Source organism: Brienomyrus brachyistius, chromosome 1, assembly GCF_023856365.1.
Source record: "Brienomyrus brachyistius isolate T26 chromosome 1, BBRACH_0.4, whole genome shotgun sequence".
NCBI classification, from domain to species: Eukaryota; Metazoa; Chordata; class Actinopteri; order Osteoglossiformes; family Mormyridae; genus Brienomyrus; species Brienomyrus brachyistius.
Window position 1 is genome coordinate 594,304 of NC_064533.1, and position 19,676 is coordinate 613,979.

A 19,676-nucleotide genomic window follows, 5' to 3' on the forward strand; every position below is an offset into this window, starting at 1 on the left:
CAATGTAACCTTAAGGAACTAGTATGGGAATGCCTGGAAAAATGTGAGCCTGAAAGAGGTCAAGGAGCCAATAAGACACCACGGGAATGTTTAGGGTGAAACACATTTTCGGTTTCCTTTGTCCAAAACAATTTAACCAAAATCATCTGGAATGGCCAAATTTTTCAGACACAGCTAACATAAATTCAACATTTATATGATGTCTAAACAGTTCACAAACATAATTCTTAAACAGAGTCCATCTTACCAGAAGTAAATCCCCCCCCCCATGATTGAAATGAATCATCGCTGAAATGAAGACTGCAGCACACTGAATTCTACAAGTGAAATTTACACTTCACAATAATTACTTTTTCTTATGAGAACATATTCATAACAAAGAAATAACAATGGAGGAAAATAGTCTTACATTTCTTTACAAAATGAAACTGTACACCTCATGTTGTTGTATCATTAGCTATTTAAATATGCTGAATTAAAATAACATTACAGAATGCATGGGCTCTTACTGATAAATCTGTCTACCTGAATCATTTTTTAGTTCACACAGGCATCACAAAAATTCAGAGGAAGGGAAAACAGAACAATAATGAATGAAACATAAGTAGCATGGACAGCGCTGAGCTCAGAGCTCTTTGCCGTGTCTGGGTGATAAGGACACCAGGAGCACGTCCCCAGGACCGCAAACTCAATAGCATACTACATCTGTCCAGACGAGGAGAGGAGCTTTAAAAACAGATCTCTCTTAAAAATAAATAAATATACGTACCCAGCCACCACTGTACAAACTCCAGTGACCAAGGTGGGAAGATAGAAACAAAATAAACTAACTAAAAATGAAGACAATCAGCCTGAAAAAGATGCATCATAAGTGTTTTCTGGATTATTCATTATAAGGCCAAATTTGCGAAGGGCCTGCACAGGCTGAACAGGGACAGGAGGAGGGGAGCGTGTGGAGTACAGGAGGAGGGGGGCGTGGTGGAGTACAGGGGGGTCCCAGCAGCAGGAGCAGCTCGCCAACTGTACAGTGCCCTGAGGAAATGAAATCTCCAGGGGGGCGAGACACGAATCAGGTGAGTCGGGGGGGGTGGGGGGGGGGGGGGGCTCCACATGTCTAGGGCTTCTTCAGTGCCCCCCCGGTGCCCTCAGGTTTAATACCTGCCGGTGGAAAGAACAGCAGCTGAAGCCTTTATTTATTCATTTTTTGTAGAGGGTGTATAATCTTGTTACTGTATTATACAGTACGTCTTTTCTTTCTGACTTAGTCATACAGGCAAGGTACAAGAAAGAACAGCCCTAAACATCTCAGTTACATCATCTTTACTGAGTAGAAGGAGCATTAGAGTGATATTCCAGTAATACTTCACATTAGCGGCATGGCGACTCGTCACGCAGTGCAGTGTTTCCCAAGCCCGTCCTCGTGGACCCCCCCAGACAGCCACAGTTTTGTTCCCTTACAGCTCCCAGCAGATCTGTATTCAGTGTTCTCGACTGGCTGAGACCTGGGAGCGAGCAAAAATGTGGCCTGGGGGTCCACAAGGACTGGGTTGAGAAACAGATGTAGTGGAGTGGGGCCCCTTACCTGTAGTAGTTTGGCTTAAAAGGGCCGTTTTTGTTCAGCCCCAGATACTTCGCTTGCTCATCACTCAGCTCTGTCAAGTGGGCGTCGAACGCAGGAAGGTGAAGACTGGCTACATACTCGTCTGAAAGGGAAGGAGCGACTGACTAGCCGGAAAGCTGAGATGCGGGTGGTCAGTGACCGGCGCCAGCTGTGTGCCAACTGCTCTGGGACTCGTGCTGATACCCTGAACACAGTCTGACTGAAAGGGTGATCTGGGTTAAGCTCAGTTAAAGCTCAAGGACTTCCCAGTGAAACAACCTTTGAGTGTGAGTCACTGAGGTAGACAGACACTCTGGTCAGTAAAAGATCAGTTTTATTACCATACATGAAAACTATAGCCACAACTTTTGGGAATTGGTTTCTTTATTAAAAAAATAAAAATATATCACTTCATATAAAAATACAGAATGTGACTGAATTTGCATGGGGAGCCATAAACAGTGTGCAGTAACTATCTCCTTGTTATTACTGAAAGCAACCACCAGAGGGCAGGAGGGTCAAAACGTTTGCTCGGAATAAAGGTTAAAAGCAGGAGGCCCTTACCCATTTTCTTGGGCAGCAGATAGACGTCCTGCTTGTAGCGGCCCTCGGGGGCGTTAAAAAGCTCAATCAGCGCCAGAGCCTTTGTGACACAGAGCAGTGAGTCAGTGGACATTTTTATCTCAGTCACCGATTCAGCAGAGCATAAGAGAATCAAAAGGCTGACCTCAAAGCCTTCACAGAAGCCCTCTCCAGTTTACCTGAGTGGTAGCAGTAATGGACAGCACGAACGTGGGCACTGTGGAGCAGCTAAGGTTCAGAAGACGGCCCTGTGGACACACAGACAGATACAGAGGCGCGCGCGCGCGCGCGCGCACACACACACACACACACACACACACACACACACACGCACACACACACACACACGCACACACACACACACACACAGAAAATCGACTTGAATCTTCTTGCTCTTCCACATTAAACCGAGACCATCCTTATAAAACAGACTGCCATCTACAATGCACTGACTGCCTGGAACTTTCCTCCACATGCAGTGTGCTGCCACTCCGCCTCTCCTCCACCTCTCCTCCACCTCATCCAGGGCTGAGTTCTCACCTCAGCTAGCAGCACAATCCTTTTGCCGTCGGGCCAGATGACATGGTCCACCTGTGACCTCACACGCTCCCAGGTGAGCTCAGGGGTACGTAGGCTGGCCTGGGAAGTGGGACAACGGGGGGGGGGGGGGGGGGGGGGGGGGAGAGACCGTCAATCACATTGGGGGGAGGGGCTTGTGGGAGAGTGACCTGAGGGGGTGGGGTCTGATGGAGGAGGGGGGCTGTAGGGGAGGGACCTGAAGAGGAGGGACATGAGGGGGTGGGGTCTCATGAAGGTGGGGCTTATGGGGGAGGGACCTGAGGGGGTGGGGTCTGATGGAAGAGAGGCCGGTGGGGGAGGGGCCAGTCAGGTGTAACTCTGCAGGCTGTGGCCTACGTACCACGTCGATCTCTGTGTTGGAGTGGCCCATGTTGCACACGATACAGCCACTCTTCATGCGGTCCAGGTATTCCCGGACCACCACGTTCTTATTGCCTGAAGAGAGAGGTGGAGAGCATGTGACGAGTTGCGTGAGAAAGTCACATAGCCCCTGTGATGGGAGGACCTGCCATATCCTAGAGAGCTACCTGTGCAGGTGATGACAATGTCCACTTGTCTGATGACCTCATTCAGCTTCACCAGTCGGAAGCCATCCATGCTGAAGGAGGGCCAGGCACACACAGGTTTAACTACCCTGGTAACCTCTCGCTAAAGCACTTAACCCATCCAACACCTGACAATCAAACTCCACCCCCCTGCTGTAGCCCTTTGTTTACCAACCATCCATCATAATGGTGAGATAACCTTCCAGGAAAGCCGGCGCACGTACCAGGCCTGCAGAGCACAGATGGGGTCGATCTCAGTCACGTACACGACGGCACCCATGGCTTTCAGAGCAGCCGTACAGCCCTTGCCGACCTGCGCCCACATAGAACAGACACGGTTGGCATTAGGGCCTGTGATTGGCCAGCTGCTACTTCCTGCTATCCATGACTGACAGCTGGTGGGATTTAAGATATAATTTAAAAATACTACTGACTGATACAAAATCTAAGCAAAATATTGTGACAATGGGATAAAATGAGAAAGATGCCTGATGAATAATGTTAAAAACTGGTGACCTAAAAATATACAGTTTAGTGGATTATCAACGTTACGCTACAAGAAAATTCACACTGGTCCCAGCAGAATGTTAGGGTGACTAACCAACAAACAAAGTAACTAGGCTGCAGTGTGATGCCCCAGAACATTACCTCTCCATATCCACACACCACCACCTGTTTCCCGCCAAACATCACATCTGTGGTCCGCTTCAGCCTGTAAGCAGGTGAGCAGGGTCACTGAATCAGGCATGTCCAGCCCCCCCACCAAATCGCTCTCGTCTCACTAACACCCTCGTCGCTCCGCCTACCCATCCAGGATGGACTCCCGGCAGCAGTACAGGTTGTCAAATTTCTGCTTTGTCACCGAGTCGTTGACGTTCATTGCAGGAACACACAATTTGCCGGCCTTAGACAGCTGGTACAGCCTGAGAAAAGAGGACCATAGGAAGGTGGTGTAGTGTGTGGGGTGGAGGGCTACTGTGAAGCTGGATGAAGGACTGAACTCAAAATCAGCCCCTGTTAAGAAAAGGCTGCTCGGTACTGTTCATAGAGCGCCCCCTACCTGTGAACTCCAGTGACGCTCTCTTCCACGATTCCCTTGATTTTCTTAAACATACTGGGGTACTTCTTGTAGATCCAGTGGGTCAAGTCGCCCCCGTCATCCAGGATCTGCCAAAACAGGGTGATAAGCAAAATGAGCCTTCCTCCTACTGAGAGGCACTGATTCAGAAACTCTCGATAAGTAGCAAACTGGACTAGAAGTCAGGGCTTCTCACAGGGCTTCTCTGTGTGAGGCGAGGAACATCAATACACATCCCTGATAGTATATCTGCAAACTGCAATTTGCGTTCCTTCACCACAAGGCCCTGTACTGTGCTTATGTTAAGGGGAAAGGCCGAGGCTCATGAAGAAAGCCTGCGGAATGGGTGTGGGGGTGGGACCCACCATGTTGGGCTGCCAGCCCTCCAGGTTGACACAGCGATCGATGCACCACCAAAAGTCGTCCTCCGACTCGCCCTTCCATGCGAACACTGAGATCCCTGAGCAGAGGCAGCATGGAATGATAGATAGATAGATAAGACTTTACTGATTGCACGCTGGGGAAATTTACTTCCTAAGTAAAAAGCAATAGACAAGAAACAGACCAAAAAATACTGTAAGAAATACAATAAATAAAAAATCAGTGCACACAATTACACAGACCCAAAATACAGACACATACATATACAGATACATACTGATTGCACAGAGTGATGTAAATATCATTGTATGCCTATGCCGTGGATGTTGCACAATATACAGAATAGTGACATAATTTATGAACTTTAGGTGACTGACGTGTTATGAAGTCTGATGGCAGATGGAATGAAGGACCTGCAGAAGCGTTCCTTGCATGTTGGATGCAGTAGTCTGTTGAATGTGCGTCAGTGATGAGCAAGGCTCCTCTGGGGTTACACTGACTGTGTGGGGTCCATGGAAGGGGGTGCGATCATGAGCAGGGTTTGGCGGGGGGTGGCATGGAAGACACTCACCTGCCTCAGCCAGAGCAGCAGCTACCTCGTTCTGGGTAGAGTAGATGTTGCAGGCAGCCCAGCGGCACTGAGCTCCCAGAGCCGAGAGAGTCTCCATCAGCACCTGTGGCGTGTGGGGCCCGTTAGGCTCCTTCTCGCTGAGCCGTGTGTGTGTGCGTGAATGTGGCCGTACTCACAGCAGTCTGGGCGGTGATGTGGGTGCAGCCCACCACCTTGGCTCCTGCCAGAGGCTTTTCACCCTGGGCTCTCTTGCGAAGAGCCGTCAGAGCCGGCATCTCTGTGGGGAGCAGAAACACACAGGGTCCCTTAGTGTGCACGCACGCCCAGGGGGGGCAGGCCCTAGGTGTGAATTTGGAAAGGGGGGGGGGGGGGGGGCGGCCCTAGGTGTGACTTTGGAAACGCACATTCCCATACGGCCCTCGCCGGCTGTGAACAGCAGACTAAGGCCAAATGTACCTTCTGCAGCTGCACTGCCCCCCACCCCGAGGCTCCCTGCCCCCCACCCCGAGGCTCCCTGCCCCCCACCCCGAGGCTCCCTGCCACCCACCTTGCTCTGCAATCTCGATCTCCCGGCGCCCGAAGTCGGCCTGTTTGATATTCTTGATGCAGAAGTCTGCGCTGCCCTTGGAGTTCTTCTGCTGCTTGTCCCGCGGAGACGTCTCATCATCAGAGCTGTCTGTGTAGGAGGCAGCTGCAGGATGAGCGCGGAGAAGTTGCCACACCCGTATCAGTACCAGAACGGCGGGGGCGGGAAGCTCGGCACGGACCAGGGACTCGGGCACAACGACTACGACTGGATCGTGGTCTGTCACAGTTGCTGTGTGTGTGTCAGTACCGAAACGATATCAGCGCAGACTGGGGTCTCGGGCAAAGCGGCTACGGGAGCGGATCACAGTCTGGTTCTGATGCTGTTCTGGGTTTGTGTCTCCATTACCTGAGCTGTAGCTATCTGTGGAGGACTGTGAGATGGACCGGGACAGTGAGCGCCGCCCAATCTTCGTGGGCCTCTTGTTGAACTCCTGTTTCTGGTCGGCAAACTGAATCTGCAATGGAAGGATTCAGAGAGAGAGAGGCATTAATGTAGTTGCTGGTGGTGGCGATGCAAGGGACCCTGTTTGAGACTTGGCTTGACCTCATCCCCAGTGTGATCTGCTGCCCCAAATACCACGCAGGAACGGCCGGCATCATCCCCAACGCCTGTCTTCCAGGGATGCTGAGCTCCTCAGGAAACCATTAATGTCCCACTGACTCCCTGCTTTGGGTGGGTCAGTTTAAATGAGAGTAAATCATGCTGGATCTGCCATCTACACGTGTGAGTAGAGGTCCACTGGAATGTGAGCGTTTCCACTTTTCTTCTCATGCTCCTTTTCCACTAAGACATACACACAGGTGAGAACGACGCTTGGGGCCCAAGCACAGGGTCAGCTGCCCAGTGTTTCCCCTACCATTATATTAGGGTACCCCCCCCAACGGTACCTCCTGGCCCCCTCTTGAGGGTCAAGTTAATTTTATGTAATTTTACCAGATCACAACAGAAGTCATTTCAGGTTACCTTTCCTATAGAACAGGTCTATACATTGTCCTTTTATTAAACCAACTAAATAGCCTTATGATATTTATCTAATTTACACAACAGCTTGTCATTTTTGTATGTGCACAGTCACGCATTTACAATTCTCCTCTGCTCTCTGTATCGTGCAAAGCGGAGCTCCACCCTGATGCGCTCGCACAGACACAGGTGAGCACACTCCCACCAGCGGACAGAGAGCACGCGTCGGAAAATATGTCGTGTCAACCACCTGAAAAGCAGACAAAAATATCTGCGTTTTCTTTACTGCTGTCATTAAAAGAAACACCATGAATCCTGTCAGTGTCCATCTGCTTGGCCATGAGCCAGAGTACAATGGGAGTCCACTAGGGGGCTCTCCCACAAAGGGCTTCATTACAGTAGCCTAAACAGTATATCATGCTACGTTTAACCACAGGGCTGGGCGAGACAGCAATAATATTGTTAAATGAACATTCAGGTCGTCACTGAATTGAATATCATGAGTATCGTGATACACTTGTTTTCTTGCATAACTGACCATTATAATGCACTATTTTTTATACAGATTCCATCGAGGTATGAGTCTCTTGTTGGTGTAATTTATCATTATACCTGTCACACGCTCCATAACTCACAGTAAACCAATTTGGACATCATAATCAGAAAAACTCAAAACCACCCGTCATATTTTACTGTAAAAATGAAGCACTGAAGTAAAGAAATAATGACTTGGATTATACCACAATAATTATCAATATCATTTGATATGAAACAATGATCAAGATAAAATATTTCGCCCTACCAGCCATCCGTGGTTAATGGCTTTGTGTGAAACAGCTATCCAGAGGGATCCTCCCCGTAACCCTCTGTCAATGCAAACATTTTTCAGTATAGCTCAAGTCAGCCTGTCCTGTCCTATATCTGTAATGTCACAATTGCTAACAGTTCCTTGAATATGAAGCTGTCCTCACTGATACATGACCCTCTGTATCAGTTAGCACACAGCATAGTTACAAGATGGAGATCAACTCTATCCATTAAATCAAATACCAGAAATAAACAGTGCAATTCACAGTGACTCTGGCGGAACAAACCCTAATTAATACTTGGAGCGCCCCCCTAAGGTGACCATAAAAACCACAGGGATCACGGAGCACACGATCTGTACTTGAGGCAAACGTCTTTAGATGGCATCTAAATCATCTCCCACACAATCTAAGTTGGCTAATTTGTAACATTGTTCCAACATTTAATATCAAGCTCTCTGATGCAGTCAAACTAGGAAAGGCATCTATAAATTTATATTAACAGTTGTTTGAAATGCAAGAGCCACTGGAGACTTCACAAAGCACAGGGTTCAAACGAAGGAGACTGCATGCTTCCAGCACATGGAGCCACTAAAGGCCAAGGTGACCACTTAGGGAACGTATTGACTGTGAATGTGCAGGTAATCTGCCCCATCAGAGAGATCAGGGAGGCAACGGTGCAAATTCTCTGAGCAAAAGACGCAGGACGGCTGCAGGGACCCTGCTGTTCGGCTCCTACAGTCCCGCTCCTGATGCACTGTGCTCGTGTCGGAAAGTGACAGCTCGATGGCTTCGGAGCCAATCACAGAGAAACCAATCACAGAGAAACCAATCACAGAGAAGCTCCAGCGGGTAACGTCAGAGTGGGCCGGCAGAGGAGAGTGCTTAGCTCATATATGGCATCCAGTAATCTCTCCCAGTAAGCCATGAGTGCCCTATCCAGCACCTTCAGAAATATTCAATTAGCTGCATCAGTGGTAGCTGGTGCCTGCGAAGGTAAGAAGATGCATTTTACATTATTACAATGGTCAATTTTTCCAAAGTGGACAGAAAATGCATTTTTAAATAACAATTCAATTTTACAGAGTTATTTCAAAATTAACTGTTTCATAGTCTAACCCTGGAAAAGGGAGGGGATATTATGAAATCTTCAGCACCAGACCCTTATCATAGAGGTGGTACTACGTCATCTTCAGCACCAGAACCATTAACACAGAGGTGGTACTACAACATCTACAGTACCATTAATGCAGAGGTGGTACTACACCATCTACAGTACCATTAATGCAGAGGTGGTACTACACCATCTACAGTACCAGTACCATTAACGCAGAGGTGGTACTACAACATCTACAGTACCATTAACACAGAGGTGGTACTACAACATCTACAGTACCATTAACGCAGAGGTGGTACTACAACATCTACAGTACCAGTCAAAAGTTCCAACATCCCAACCCACAGAGCTGCCCACCCCCTCCCCAACAAATGAACTGGATTAATGGTCAGTGCATAACATAAATATTATCTTATTTTATAGATTTAATGTCTTTATAATTATTCTAAAGTATAGAGAATAGTACAAATAAACTTTTCTATTGATATGTGTGTCCTAACTTTTGACTTGTACTGCACCACTACGACTGGCTGGCTCATTTTTAAAGTAAATCAGGTAAATCCACACTTGGTACATAACCTGCTGTTTAATGCCAAATAACATACAGGTGGCATGCAGGAGACCTGCTGGTTGAGATGCAGGGCACGGATTGGGGACTTGAAGTTGTTACTTCCTGTTCAAGGTACAGTGCTTGTGGAAAAATAACAATAAATATGACCCAAAGTATATACTTCACCATGGGATGGTACCTCCCATGCGCCACCCACACAACACAGATGGAATGTCCCATTGTCAGGAAGGCAGAAGACGAGCAATGCTCCATGAGCTGCTTGTTCTGAAGTGCTTCCTGTCTCTGCTCAGCAGACTGAGGTGAAGATGGCCGTGCATTATGGATGCAGATAGCCAGTCATCAATAATGAAAGAGAACTTGATGCTATGAGCCATGACAAAGCCAGACTCAGATCTCAGAGGTCAAATGTGTGAATAGGATGGTCAGACGATGACCCCCCCAACCCACTTAAACATGGTCCATCAGAAGAAAAAACCCTTGGTGCTCCAGTCTGCAATGGCAGGCTACAAAGAACAAGTGGCAGTGTGATTTCAGAACTGGAATACGGGTCATACACACTTGATTGGGCACATCCCCAGTAAAGAGAATGTTCAGTGTGGACCTTTCAGCTCAACCCCACCCAGCGATTCAAGGTCAATTAGAGCTAATGATTGCTCTGTATTGCTTACGAGATAAAGAGGCAGATGAGGGACCCACTGTCAATCAAAGCAGGACGACCTGCAACCCCACACTCCCACCGTCGATCCAAGCAGGACGACCAGGAACCCCACACTCCCACCGTCGATCCAAGCAGGCTGACCAGGAACCCCACACTCCCACCGTTGATCCAAGCAGGCTGACCAGGAACCCCACACTCCCACCGTCGATCCAAGCAGGACGACCAGGAACCCCACACTCCCACCGTCGATCCAAGCAGGACGACCAGGAACCCTACATGCCCACCAATGATCCAAGCAGGACGACCAGGAACCCTACATGCCCACCAATGATCCAAGCAGGACAGCCATGGAGGCAGAAAGAGAGACCTCGTGCCTCATTATCATCAGGATTCAAAGTCCAAAAGCAAATAAATATGCGCTAATTTTTAAAATAAAATTCTTTTTAGTTATGCATTATAGTCTTGTGCCTGTTGTTTTATGTTTAAAACTGTTTTTATGCCTACATCATTTGAAATGTCAATAGTTAAAGTTTGACGACTAAATAAATCCTACAGTCATGGCCAAAAGTTTTGACAATGACACAAGTATTGGTTTTAACATAGTTTGCTGCTCGAGTGTTTGTAGATCTTTTTGTCAGATATTTCTGTGGTATAATGAAATGCTTGTAATTATACTTCATAAGTGTCAAAGACTTTTATTAACAATTACATTAAGTTTATGCAAAGAGTCAATATTTTAATTGCTGGCCCTTCTTTTCCAAGACCTCTGCAATTCACCCTGGCTGCTATCAATCAACTTCTGGGCCAAATCCTGACTGATGGCAGCCCATTGCATAATTAATGCTTGGAGTTTGTCAGAATTTGTGGGTTTTTGTTTGTCCACCTTGTCCACCTGAGGATTGACCACAACTCTCCGCTAAGGAAAACCACACCGCCTTTAAGACAGAACCCACTGAGAAGGGAAAACAGGCCCCCTTAAAGGAAGAACCCTCCGAGAAGGGAAAACAGGCCCCCTTAAAGGCAGAACCCTCCGAGAAGGGAAAACAGGCCCCCTTAAAGGCAGAACCCTCCGAGAAGGGAAAACAGGCCCCCTTAAAGGCAGAACCCTCCGAGAAGGGAAAACAGGTCCCCTTAAAGGCAGAACCCTCCGAGAAGGGAAAACAGGTCCCCTTAAAGGCAGAACCCTCCGAGAAGGGAAAACAGGTCCCCTTAAAGGCAGAACCCTCCGAGAAGGGAAAACAGGTCCCCTTAAAGGCAGAACCCTCCGAGAAGGGAAAACAGGCCCCCTTAAAGGCAGAACCCTCCGAGAAGGGAAAACAGGCCCCCTTAAAGGCAGAACCCTCCGAGAAGGGGAAACAGGCCCCCTTAAAGGCAGAACCCTCCGAGAAGGGAAAACAGGTCCCCTTAAAGGCAGAACCCTCCGAGAAGGGGAAACAGGCCCCCTTAAAGGCAGAACCCTCCGAGAAGGGAAAACAGGCCACTTTGCGCCTGGTTTCTGTGAAGTGAGGGACCTGGAATCAGCACTCAAAGAGCAAAGATATCCAACACCTCTGAGCAGAAGCTGCCTGCAAGTGGCGTCAAGAGCTGCACTATTTATATCTACGAGTTGCAGATTTGTGGCGAAGGACACATACGTCCTCACGACGGGAGCAGCCCAGCGTGAAGATTTACTCTCGTGTGTAAAATGGGTACATCTTCGTACCGTGTGCAACTGTCTCTATTCCAGTGCTTCCCAAATCGTTTCCCTGTTCCACTTCACTCTTCAGAACCGTGACCATCATTTGGCACCTTCACCATCACTCGGCACATTGACCATCATTCCCCACTGGGCAGGTTAACTGTTTAATTGCTGCATTAGGCTGGTCACGCTCAGGGCCACGTGAGGAAACCACAGCAGTTCAAGGTGCTCCTGGTGTAGTTATCAATGTGCACAGGGATAGGGAATCGATCCTGGGTTTTAATAAATCTGCCCTTATGCAAATAACGACTTTAATGAAGTAACTTTTAAAACTAAAGGTGTTGCACATTCTGTCTCTCACTGAGAGCACACTGCAGGTGCAGAAGGGGATTATGGCACATCAGGCTGTCTTGTGCTCAGGCAGGGAGCATCAGCTACTGGACATACAGGAAGGGGTCTGGCTGGTGCTGCGCCCCCTGGTGGGGTTTGGGCAGGTTGGCTGAAAGCTGGCAGTGTCCCCTCAGGTTTCCACAGCAATGACATGCAGGAATGCCAGGAGCAGCCCTGGATCACCATGCTGGGCCGGCGGGAAGGCAGGGCTCAGGGCAGGTTTATTTTCGCCCTCCAGCGAGATGATTCAGAAAAACATTTAAATCCTGCACGCTGCGTCTCATGGACGGAGAGCTGTTGGGCAGAAGGTGAAACTGAACTCCCTGGTCAGCTTCTCACTGCACTGCTCCCTCTCTCTTCCTCTCTGTCATCATCTAATTACTCCCCTCCACATTCTGGGGTTGGGACAGACGGCCCACCTCGCTCTGAACAGGCACAGCCAGGAGTCCTGCTCCAACACCTGGTGGATGCAGCTGAGGACTGACCAATTTGTGTAAGCGAGGGGTGTTATCAGTTTAATTATTCCGAGATTCTAAGGGGTAAAATGGGGTCAGGCTACCAGATGGAGGTGGCTTGGCGCCGCTGAGGACTGCCCAGATCCGGGGCCTTCACAAGATGCATCTCTCCCCTGACCTTGTGTTTCCAGCTTGCATTTTCACCCGGGTAGAAGAGAGTGCCATTTCCCAAAACACTGGTGTGGCAGAAAGTTAGCGCATGCAGTGAGAGAACAGTCACCACCCTGAGGGAAATGCTACAGACTGCATGCAGACAGGCGGCCCCCCGGGAAAAAACTGCGGCCTCCACCCTCCCAAACAAACCTGTAGCTTAAAGTTCTCCTTTCACAAGACAATCCAAGGTGACTCCAGCCATAATGTCAGTCCGTGGCTGTGATGTTCAGTAAACAGTGTTTTTTCCCCTTACTTTTAACAAGGGGTATAATTACTGTGAACACAAAAGGCAGACTACATCTTATTTTAAACCCGTTTTACTGGGGCCCACTGCAATTTGAGGAGTTTAAGAGTGTAATCATATGGGCCTCCCCCACCAAAAGAAAAATTCCACAGGCACAGACACACAAACACAGGCAGACAGACACCATCAGCCAGTGGCATCTTCACCCCCAGCATGAACACCTGGGAGGGCTGAGCACCAAGACTGGATCTGACCGTGAGCTTTAGGTCCCAATCCAGTGAAGGGGAAGCAGCACACCGAATGTGGGGCCTGCTGTGAGGAGGGGGCACAGAGGTCTGCAGAACTTGAATCAGGTAACGGACATCATGGTCACATGACATGATTGTCTGTGGTGAGGAGATGCTCTTCCCCAGGTTAGCCATCTCTTCTCATTCCCTGACATTTTGCTTTACAGCCCCCCCCCCCCCCCCATATATTACCTCACCGCCTGATAAAAGCAGCAAAAAAATTTCCATGCATCCTTTGAGCCTAATAAAACCTGTTAATGACCCTTTGTTATAGAGATTGTGAGTCCCTTTCTTCTGAAAGGGAGATAAAGTTCATTCAGTGGGAGAAAGAGGTATGAATTATGCAACTACCATGAAAAATGAGGGCCAGAGGGTCATGGGGGGGAGGCTAGGGATTGTCACCCCAGAACTCAACTGAATATAAACTCATTTACTGAGCCCCCTCTCCAAATGAAGACATTTTCAATGCGAACTTGAAAGATGAAGTGATTGCAGCATGTCAGGTAAACTCACCCCCCCGGAAACGAGCAGACAGAGAAGGTCATGTGGAGTGACGCAGTGATCAACAAATGCGCAAAGAGGCTCAGACAGACGCCACGTCGCCAGGAAACTGGCATATGGGCAGACATATGCAGACACACGCAGGCTAGTGCTGTGCAGCATGACCAAACATCTGCATCATGGTATTTTTTAAAATTCTGCCGGTTTTATGGCATATCACAGTTGCCCCCCTTTCCACTTCACCCTCACACAAAGAGCCATCGTTGGGGGACAGCCGCTCAGCGACACAGAGGGCCATCGTCGGGGGACAGCCGCTCAGCGACAAAAAGGGCCATCGTCGGGGGACAGCCGCTCAGCGACACAGAGGGAGATCGTCGGGGGACAGCCGCTCAGCGACACAGAGGGACGTCGTCGGGGGACAGCCGCTCAGCGACACAGAGGGCCATCGTCGGGGGACAGCCGCTCAGCGACACAGAGGGCCATCGTCGGGGGACAGCCGCTCAGCGACACAGAGGGAGATCGTCGGGGGACAGCCGCTCAGCGACACAGAGGGAGATCGTCGGGGGACAGCCGCTCAGCGACACAGAGGGCCGTTGTCGGGGGACAGCCGCTCAGCGACACAGAGGGAGGTCGTCGGGGGACAGCCGCTCAGCGACACAGAGGGAGGTCGTCGGGGGACAGCCGCTCAGCGACACAGAGGGAGGTCGTCGGGGGACAGCCGCTCAGCGACACAGAGGGAGGTCGTCGGGGGACAGCCGCTCAGCGACACAGAGGGAGGTCGTCGGGGGACAGCCGCTCAGCGACACAGAGGGTTGTCGTCGGGGGACAGCCGCTCAGCGACAGAGGGAGATCGTTGGGGGACAGCCGCTCAGCGACACAGAGGGTCACCAACAGGGGACAGCTGCTCAGTGACACATGCCCTTTTCTACAGCAGGGCTGGTGCCCATGCAAAATATAAATTCCGGCCTGGTCGTTGGATTCACACCAAAAATAACAGTGGCGTTGGACCAATATATCAAAGCTGAAAGACCTTCTGGCTCGAAAGAGAGCTGGGAGTGCGTGACGCCAAAAGGCGTGGTCAAAATCAAAGCGGAAAACAAAAGTTCATTAGGCAATGCAGAGTGAATTGGAGAAGGCGGGGTTTATTAAAATAACAGAGCAGGCCGTGAACAAGATTCAAAAAATGAAAATGAATACAGGAAGTCGAAGAGAGCTCTAAATGAAAACGGTATGGGGCTGCCCTAAAAACAAATATCATGGACTCCATGTTTGGAAACAGACCCGCTAACCTGATCTCCGGGAACACTTTGGAGGAATCAGATAAGTTCTTATTGTTGTGTTTACAAGTAATGTGAATTTGAACTTCGCCAACTAATAAGTTACCATTAGAATTTAACTTCGGTGTACCAGCCAGTGATACATAACATACAGATATCTGTGTTAATGAAATTACCTTGCTTGACATGTAAGTCATTTAAGTGAAATTTACCTAGCATATCTTTCGTGTGCCTGTTTTAGCACAGGTGAAGAGAACACAGATGGACAGAAGCATTGATATTTACCACCATCAAGGGACAGCCACTCAGTGACAAAGAGGGTCACCATCAAGGGACAGCCGATCAGCAATGCATAGGGTCACCCACAAGCGACAGCCACTCAGCGACACAGAGGGCCACCGTCAGAGGACAGCTGTTCTGTGACACAGGGGACCACCGTCAGGGGACAGCTGTTCTGTGCCACAGAGGATCACCGTCAGGGGACAGCTGTTCTGTGACACAGGGGACCACCGTCAAGGGACAGCTGTTCTGTGACAGAGGATCACCGTCAGGGGACAGCTGTTCTGTGACACAGAGGACCACCGTCAGGGGACAGCTGTTCTGTGACACAGAGGGCCACCGTCAGGGGACAGCTGTTCTGTGCCACAGAGGGCCACCGTCAGGGGACAGCTGTTCTGTGCCACAGAGAATCACCGTCAGGGGACAGCTGTTCGGTGACACAGAGGGCCACCGTCAGGGGACAGCTGTTCTGTGATACAGAGGGCCACCGTCAGAGGAGAGTCGATCAGTGACATAGAGGGCTGCACAACTTGTTAAACCTTGTGATGATGTCCTCCAGTAGCCGGGTGAGTCTGCATCATTAACTTAGCACCATCTGCGATCACCTGCCTGCGTAACGCACAAGTGAATCCTGCCCCAAGTTTAGCAACCACTATTCCGGCAAGGCCAATTTATACTGGCCTGTCAGAAGGGTAAGCACTGAGGAAAGCCTCAGAGGACCAGCCATTCTGTGCAGTGAGCAGACTGATTCCCTCTGCAGGGTTTTGCGACCAGATATTTAAAGCTGTACAGGATTCAAAACAGGCTTTCATCTCAACCCTTTAGCTAACTTAGCTGATAGAAACAGTCGTGTTGATCTAAAATATATATATCAACCATCCATACATCCTCCACAAAATGCCCATCCAGTGAAGTGTCACGATGAACGCAAGAAATACAGGATAGGAGGTGTAGTTAGGGTTAGGGTTAGTGGAAATGCTGGACAAACATGACACACACATACAAACCCACACAGACACACACACACACAAACACAAAAACAGTAAGACACACAGAGATAGATACAGAGAAACACACACACCTCTTCAGATAAAATGCACATCTTAGGATAGTTAATAATAAGAGACAATGTATGATTCCATATATTGGAGATAAGGAAAAAATAATAATAATGAATTTTCAATTAACGTTATGCAATTACAGTTTCTTCCTGACGATTGTGATCTGATGCTTTCAACACAGGTCACTGCTCGCATGAGTAGAATGGGCAGCGCTGGGATCCTAACTGATACGTATTCAGTCCTGACATTTTAACTGGAGACGCCATTTGTTAACTGTCACACCTGTATGGTCCAGGCAAAGTCTCCAAGAAGAATACTTCTAACCCGAACGGTACTTATTGTGAAAGGTGACCTTGAGCTTTGATCTTATCAATGGCTTCCTACTAGCCTATCAGAGCTATGGCAAAGCATGGCGATAGCATGGATCGTGAGCCATAAGGAGGACAGTTAATTCCGTTCAGAGATACAGGAGTCAGAATTTTGCGAGTCCTCCCAGATAAAGGCCCACATACGTTTGCATTCTGTCATTTACTTTCTGCAAGCACGTCCTTATAGAAATCAACGAACAAGGCTGTCATGGAAATCCATAGACCACAGAACAGCTTAAGTAGCTCGGTGCTCCTTATGCACATAGTCTTAATCACAAAAACGTTCATGCTTGACAGGAAGGCGAGACCAGCTAGACAGAATATTGACACACATAAGAATTCCTGCAGGTAGATTAAGACCAGTGAGGTTTCCCCTATTCACCAACATATCCCTCACTGCTAATTAACAATAACAAACCATAATTATGCAGACAAATATGAAATCTGCCAGGCATCATATCTTCATTTACACTTCATTGGAATTTCACACGTCAAAACTACCTGGGCTTAACACAATGCGGCGTCTATGGGTTTATGTTTAATGAGAAACTTGAGATGAGCAATGAGATCCAAGGTTCTAAGAAATATTTCTGTAATGTAGAAGATAACTCCAGCTACTGTAATTCTTCTTTGCACAGATTTCTTGCACATTTTTTCTCTTTGCAGGATCAAAAAACGTTTCTGCTAAGTAAATATGCTTTGAAGTTATATTCTCCATTCAAAATGTCACTTGGTCTGAGTGAAACGTTACAACTCCTCTGTGAAACCAGACCCGAAAGATAAGGCCCAAAAACGTCTTAATCTGGATTTCCACTTTTTCCTTGGCCTCAGATGGCAGTGGAAAAGCTCATCTTCAAAAACAGTTAAGATGCACATAACAACCTCTGTATAAATCATAGAGTAGTTGTCACAGTTTGCATGCAATTACGGGTTCAGGTGTTGAAAAATCACTAACAGATAACAGGTTGCATGGTATATGGGTTGGGGGGTTGTCGACAGCTGGATCTAACTAAATATTTAGAGCATTAACGTTAAATTGGTAATTACTGCCAGACGAAGCGACTTGAAATGGAACATAGCGACGTGAAGGCAGAAACAGCGAACGCCTGCCGGAAAGCATCAGCCGGGCGGGCCGGCCGGCGCACTGCGGTCCCCGGGAACATCACTCCACCAGCCAGCTTGTAGTAACAGCTTATCGCACCGCATATTGACCGCCATCTGCTCAACTGGATTGCCGGTATTCACGGGTCAGATTGCTCTCAAGAGCCGGGAAAAAATCCGGAGTGTGTGTGTATAAATATTTATATATTACACACACACACACACACCGAATTATAGTGCGGATTATAACATTGTGATTTTTTATTTTTTTTTGCCCGCAGGTCACGTAATAACCTGAAGTGCAGGGAGCCAGCAGCGTAGCATTAACAACCGGGCCAGGCTGGTATTACCTTCTTCGTCCTCGGAGCTTCGGCGACGGTGCCGTCGCTGTTCAGGAGGGAGTCTCCGTTTTGCCGCGCGTCTGTTCGCCTCATAGCCGATGCCTGCATCTTCGGGAGGTCCGGGCTGGGGGTCGGGGAATGGCTGGGGTCCCCTTTCGCTATAACCTCCGTCGACGAACCCACCGGTGAGGTAGCAGCTGCAGCCTTAGGCTCGTTTCTAAGCACCCTTTTCTCCTCCGACTGGGGCATTCCCGGAGGTACAGCTTTGAGCTCTTTGCTGGAACTGGCTTGCAGGTCCGCCTCGGCCATTTTCGCTGACACAACCTGGACTGACATCGCTGTAGTTACACGAAGTCCTTTTCCCCCCCCAACACAAACGCACGCACGAACGAACACAGTAGTGAAGGATGACGCAGAGGCATAGGATTGTGGTAAATGTAGTCTATATCATAAACTACAGCTATGACACATGGTACATTCGACAACAATTCTGTTTGTCAACTATGCGCCATTTTACATTGCATAATTTACTAGAATGTGGAATCAATAAATCATATATATATACACACACACAATCGGGTATTTATACAGATAAAAATTCATTTCCCTCACCCCCGCCCGCCAAATGTTTGGCTAGGGAATTCTGGTAAATGCAGTTCGTTCGGCCACCGATCTACTGAAGCTCATCGCCGTTTACCTTCGCAGTTGGGGAAGTGACTAGTAGGCTTACGACGTGCCAGCTCTCTTATCCAGGGGCGGACTGGCAGAAAACAGCCCAGGAGTTTGCACTGAAGCGCCCTCAATTTGATGTTTGGCACCAGTTTCGGGGGGAAGTCCCGCTCCTAGTTTTATAGGCTTCTAATTCGACTACATATCCAACTCACTGCCAAACTTCAACCTAATCTAATTCTGCACAAATTGTCAGATTAAGCATATATTTCGATTATTACACATGGTTAACTTGAGCTGTAGTATGATATATATAGTTCACCCACAACTGAAAAATATTCTATACAAAACACCAAAAATACATTGTTATGCATTGAGAGAAGGGCGATAGCAAAATAATCCAATTTTTGTTTGTTCTGCATTAATTAGGACACCTTGGAGATGTTACCGGTTGTTAATATATGGCTTTTGGCTACTAGACCTTGAGGCAGCCCTGCATGCTGCAGATTCATCTAAACGTCTTGTAAATAAACTGAAACAAAGAGACATCTATTAGCAAAAGGATTTCTATATAACGACTGAGTTATGTATACATACATATAATGCACCTGAATCCTCAGCTACTGTCCAACGCTGCCTTTGGTTGTAATGTTATACTGCCACCCAGTGGAAAATATTAAAACATGAGTACCAAGTATAATAACCCCAGGCGCCTATGCGGCTACGCTAATTGGTTTGAAAAATACTGAGCAGAGATGTAAATTAAGACACATTT

The 19,676-nt window shown here is 48.3% G+C and overlaps 1 protein-coding gene across 4 annotated transcripts; it reads right to left on the minus strand.

Moving 5' to 3' along the window:
• Positions 1-1,083: 1,083 nt before the first annotated feature.
• Positions 1,084-19,627, minus strand: LOC125733407 (S-adenosylhomocysteine hydrolase-like protein 1). 4 transcript variants are annotated; one of them, XM_049006041.1, is made up of 17 exons: positions 18,242-19,627; positions 6,271-6,379; positions 5,884-6,012; positions 5,513-5,613; positions 5,337-5,439; positions 4,750-4,844; positions 4,367-4,473; positions 4,113-4,229; positions 3,955-4,018; positions 3,531-3,619; positions 3,289-3,359; positions 3,102-3,196; positions 2,723-2,821; positions 2,362-2,430; positions 2,165-2,243; positions 1,583-1,703; positions 1,084-1,158 (listed from the first exon to the last, which is right to left on the minus strand). In XM_049006041.1, the coding sequence occupies exons 1-17, from the start codon at positions 18,566-18,568 to the stop codon at positions 1,152-1,154; spliced, it is 1,782 nt and encodes a 593-aa protein (XP_048861998.1). In that variant the 5' UTR covers positions 18,569-19,627; the 3' UTR covers positions 1,084-1,151. The 4 variants fall into 4 exon arrangements, with proteins under 4 accessions (XP_048861998.1, XP_048861996.1, XP_048862000.1 ...); XM_049006039.1 differs by having other exon boundaries at positions 5,884-6,027; XM_049006043.1 differs by lacking the exon at positions 1,084-1,158 and having other exon boundaries at positions 1,579-1,703.
• Between the last annotated feature and the right edge of the window lie 49 nt (positions 19,628-19,676).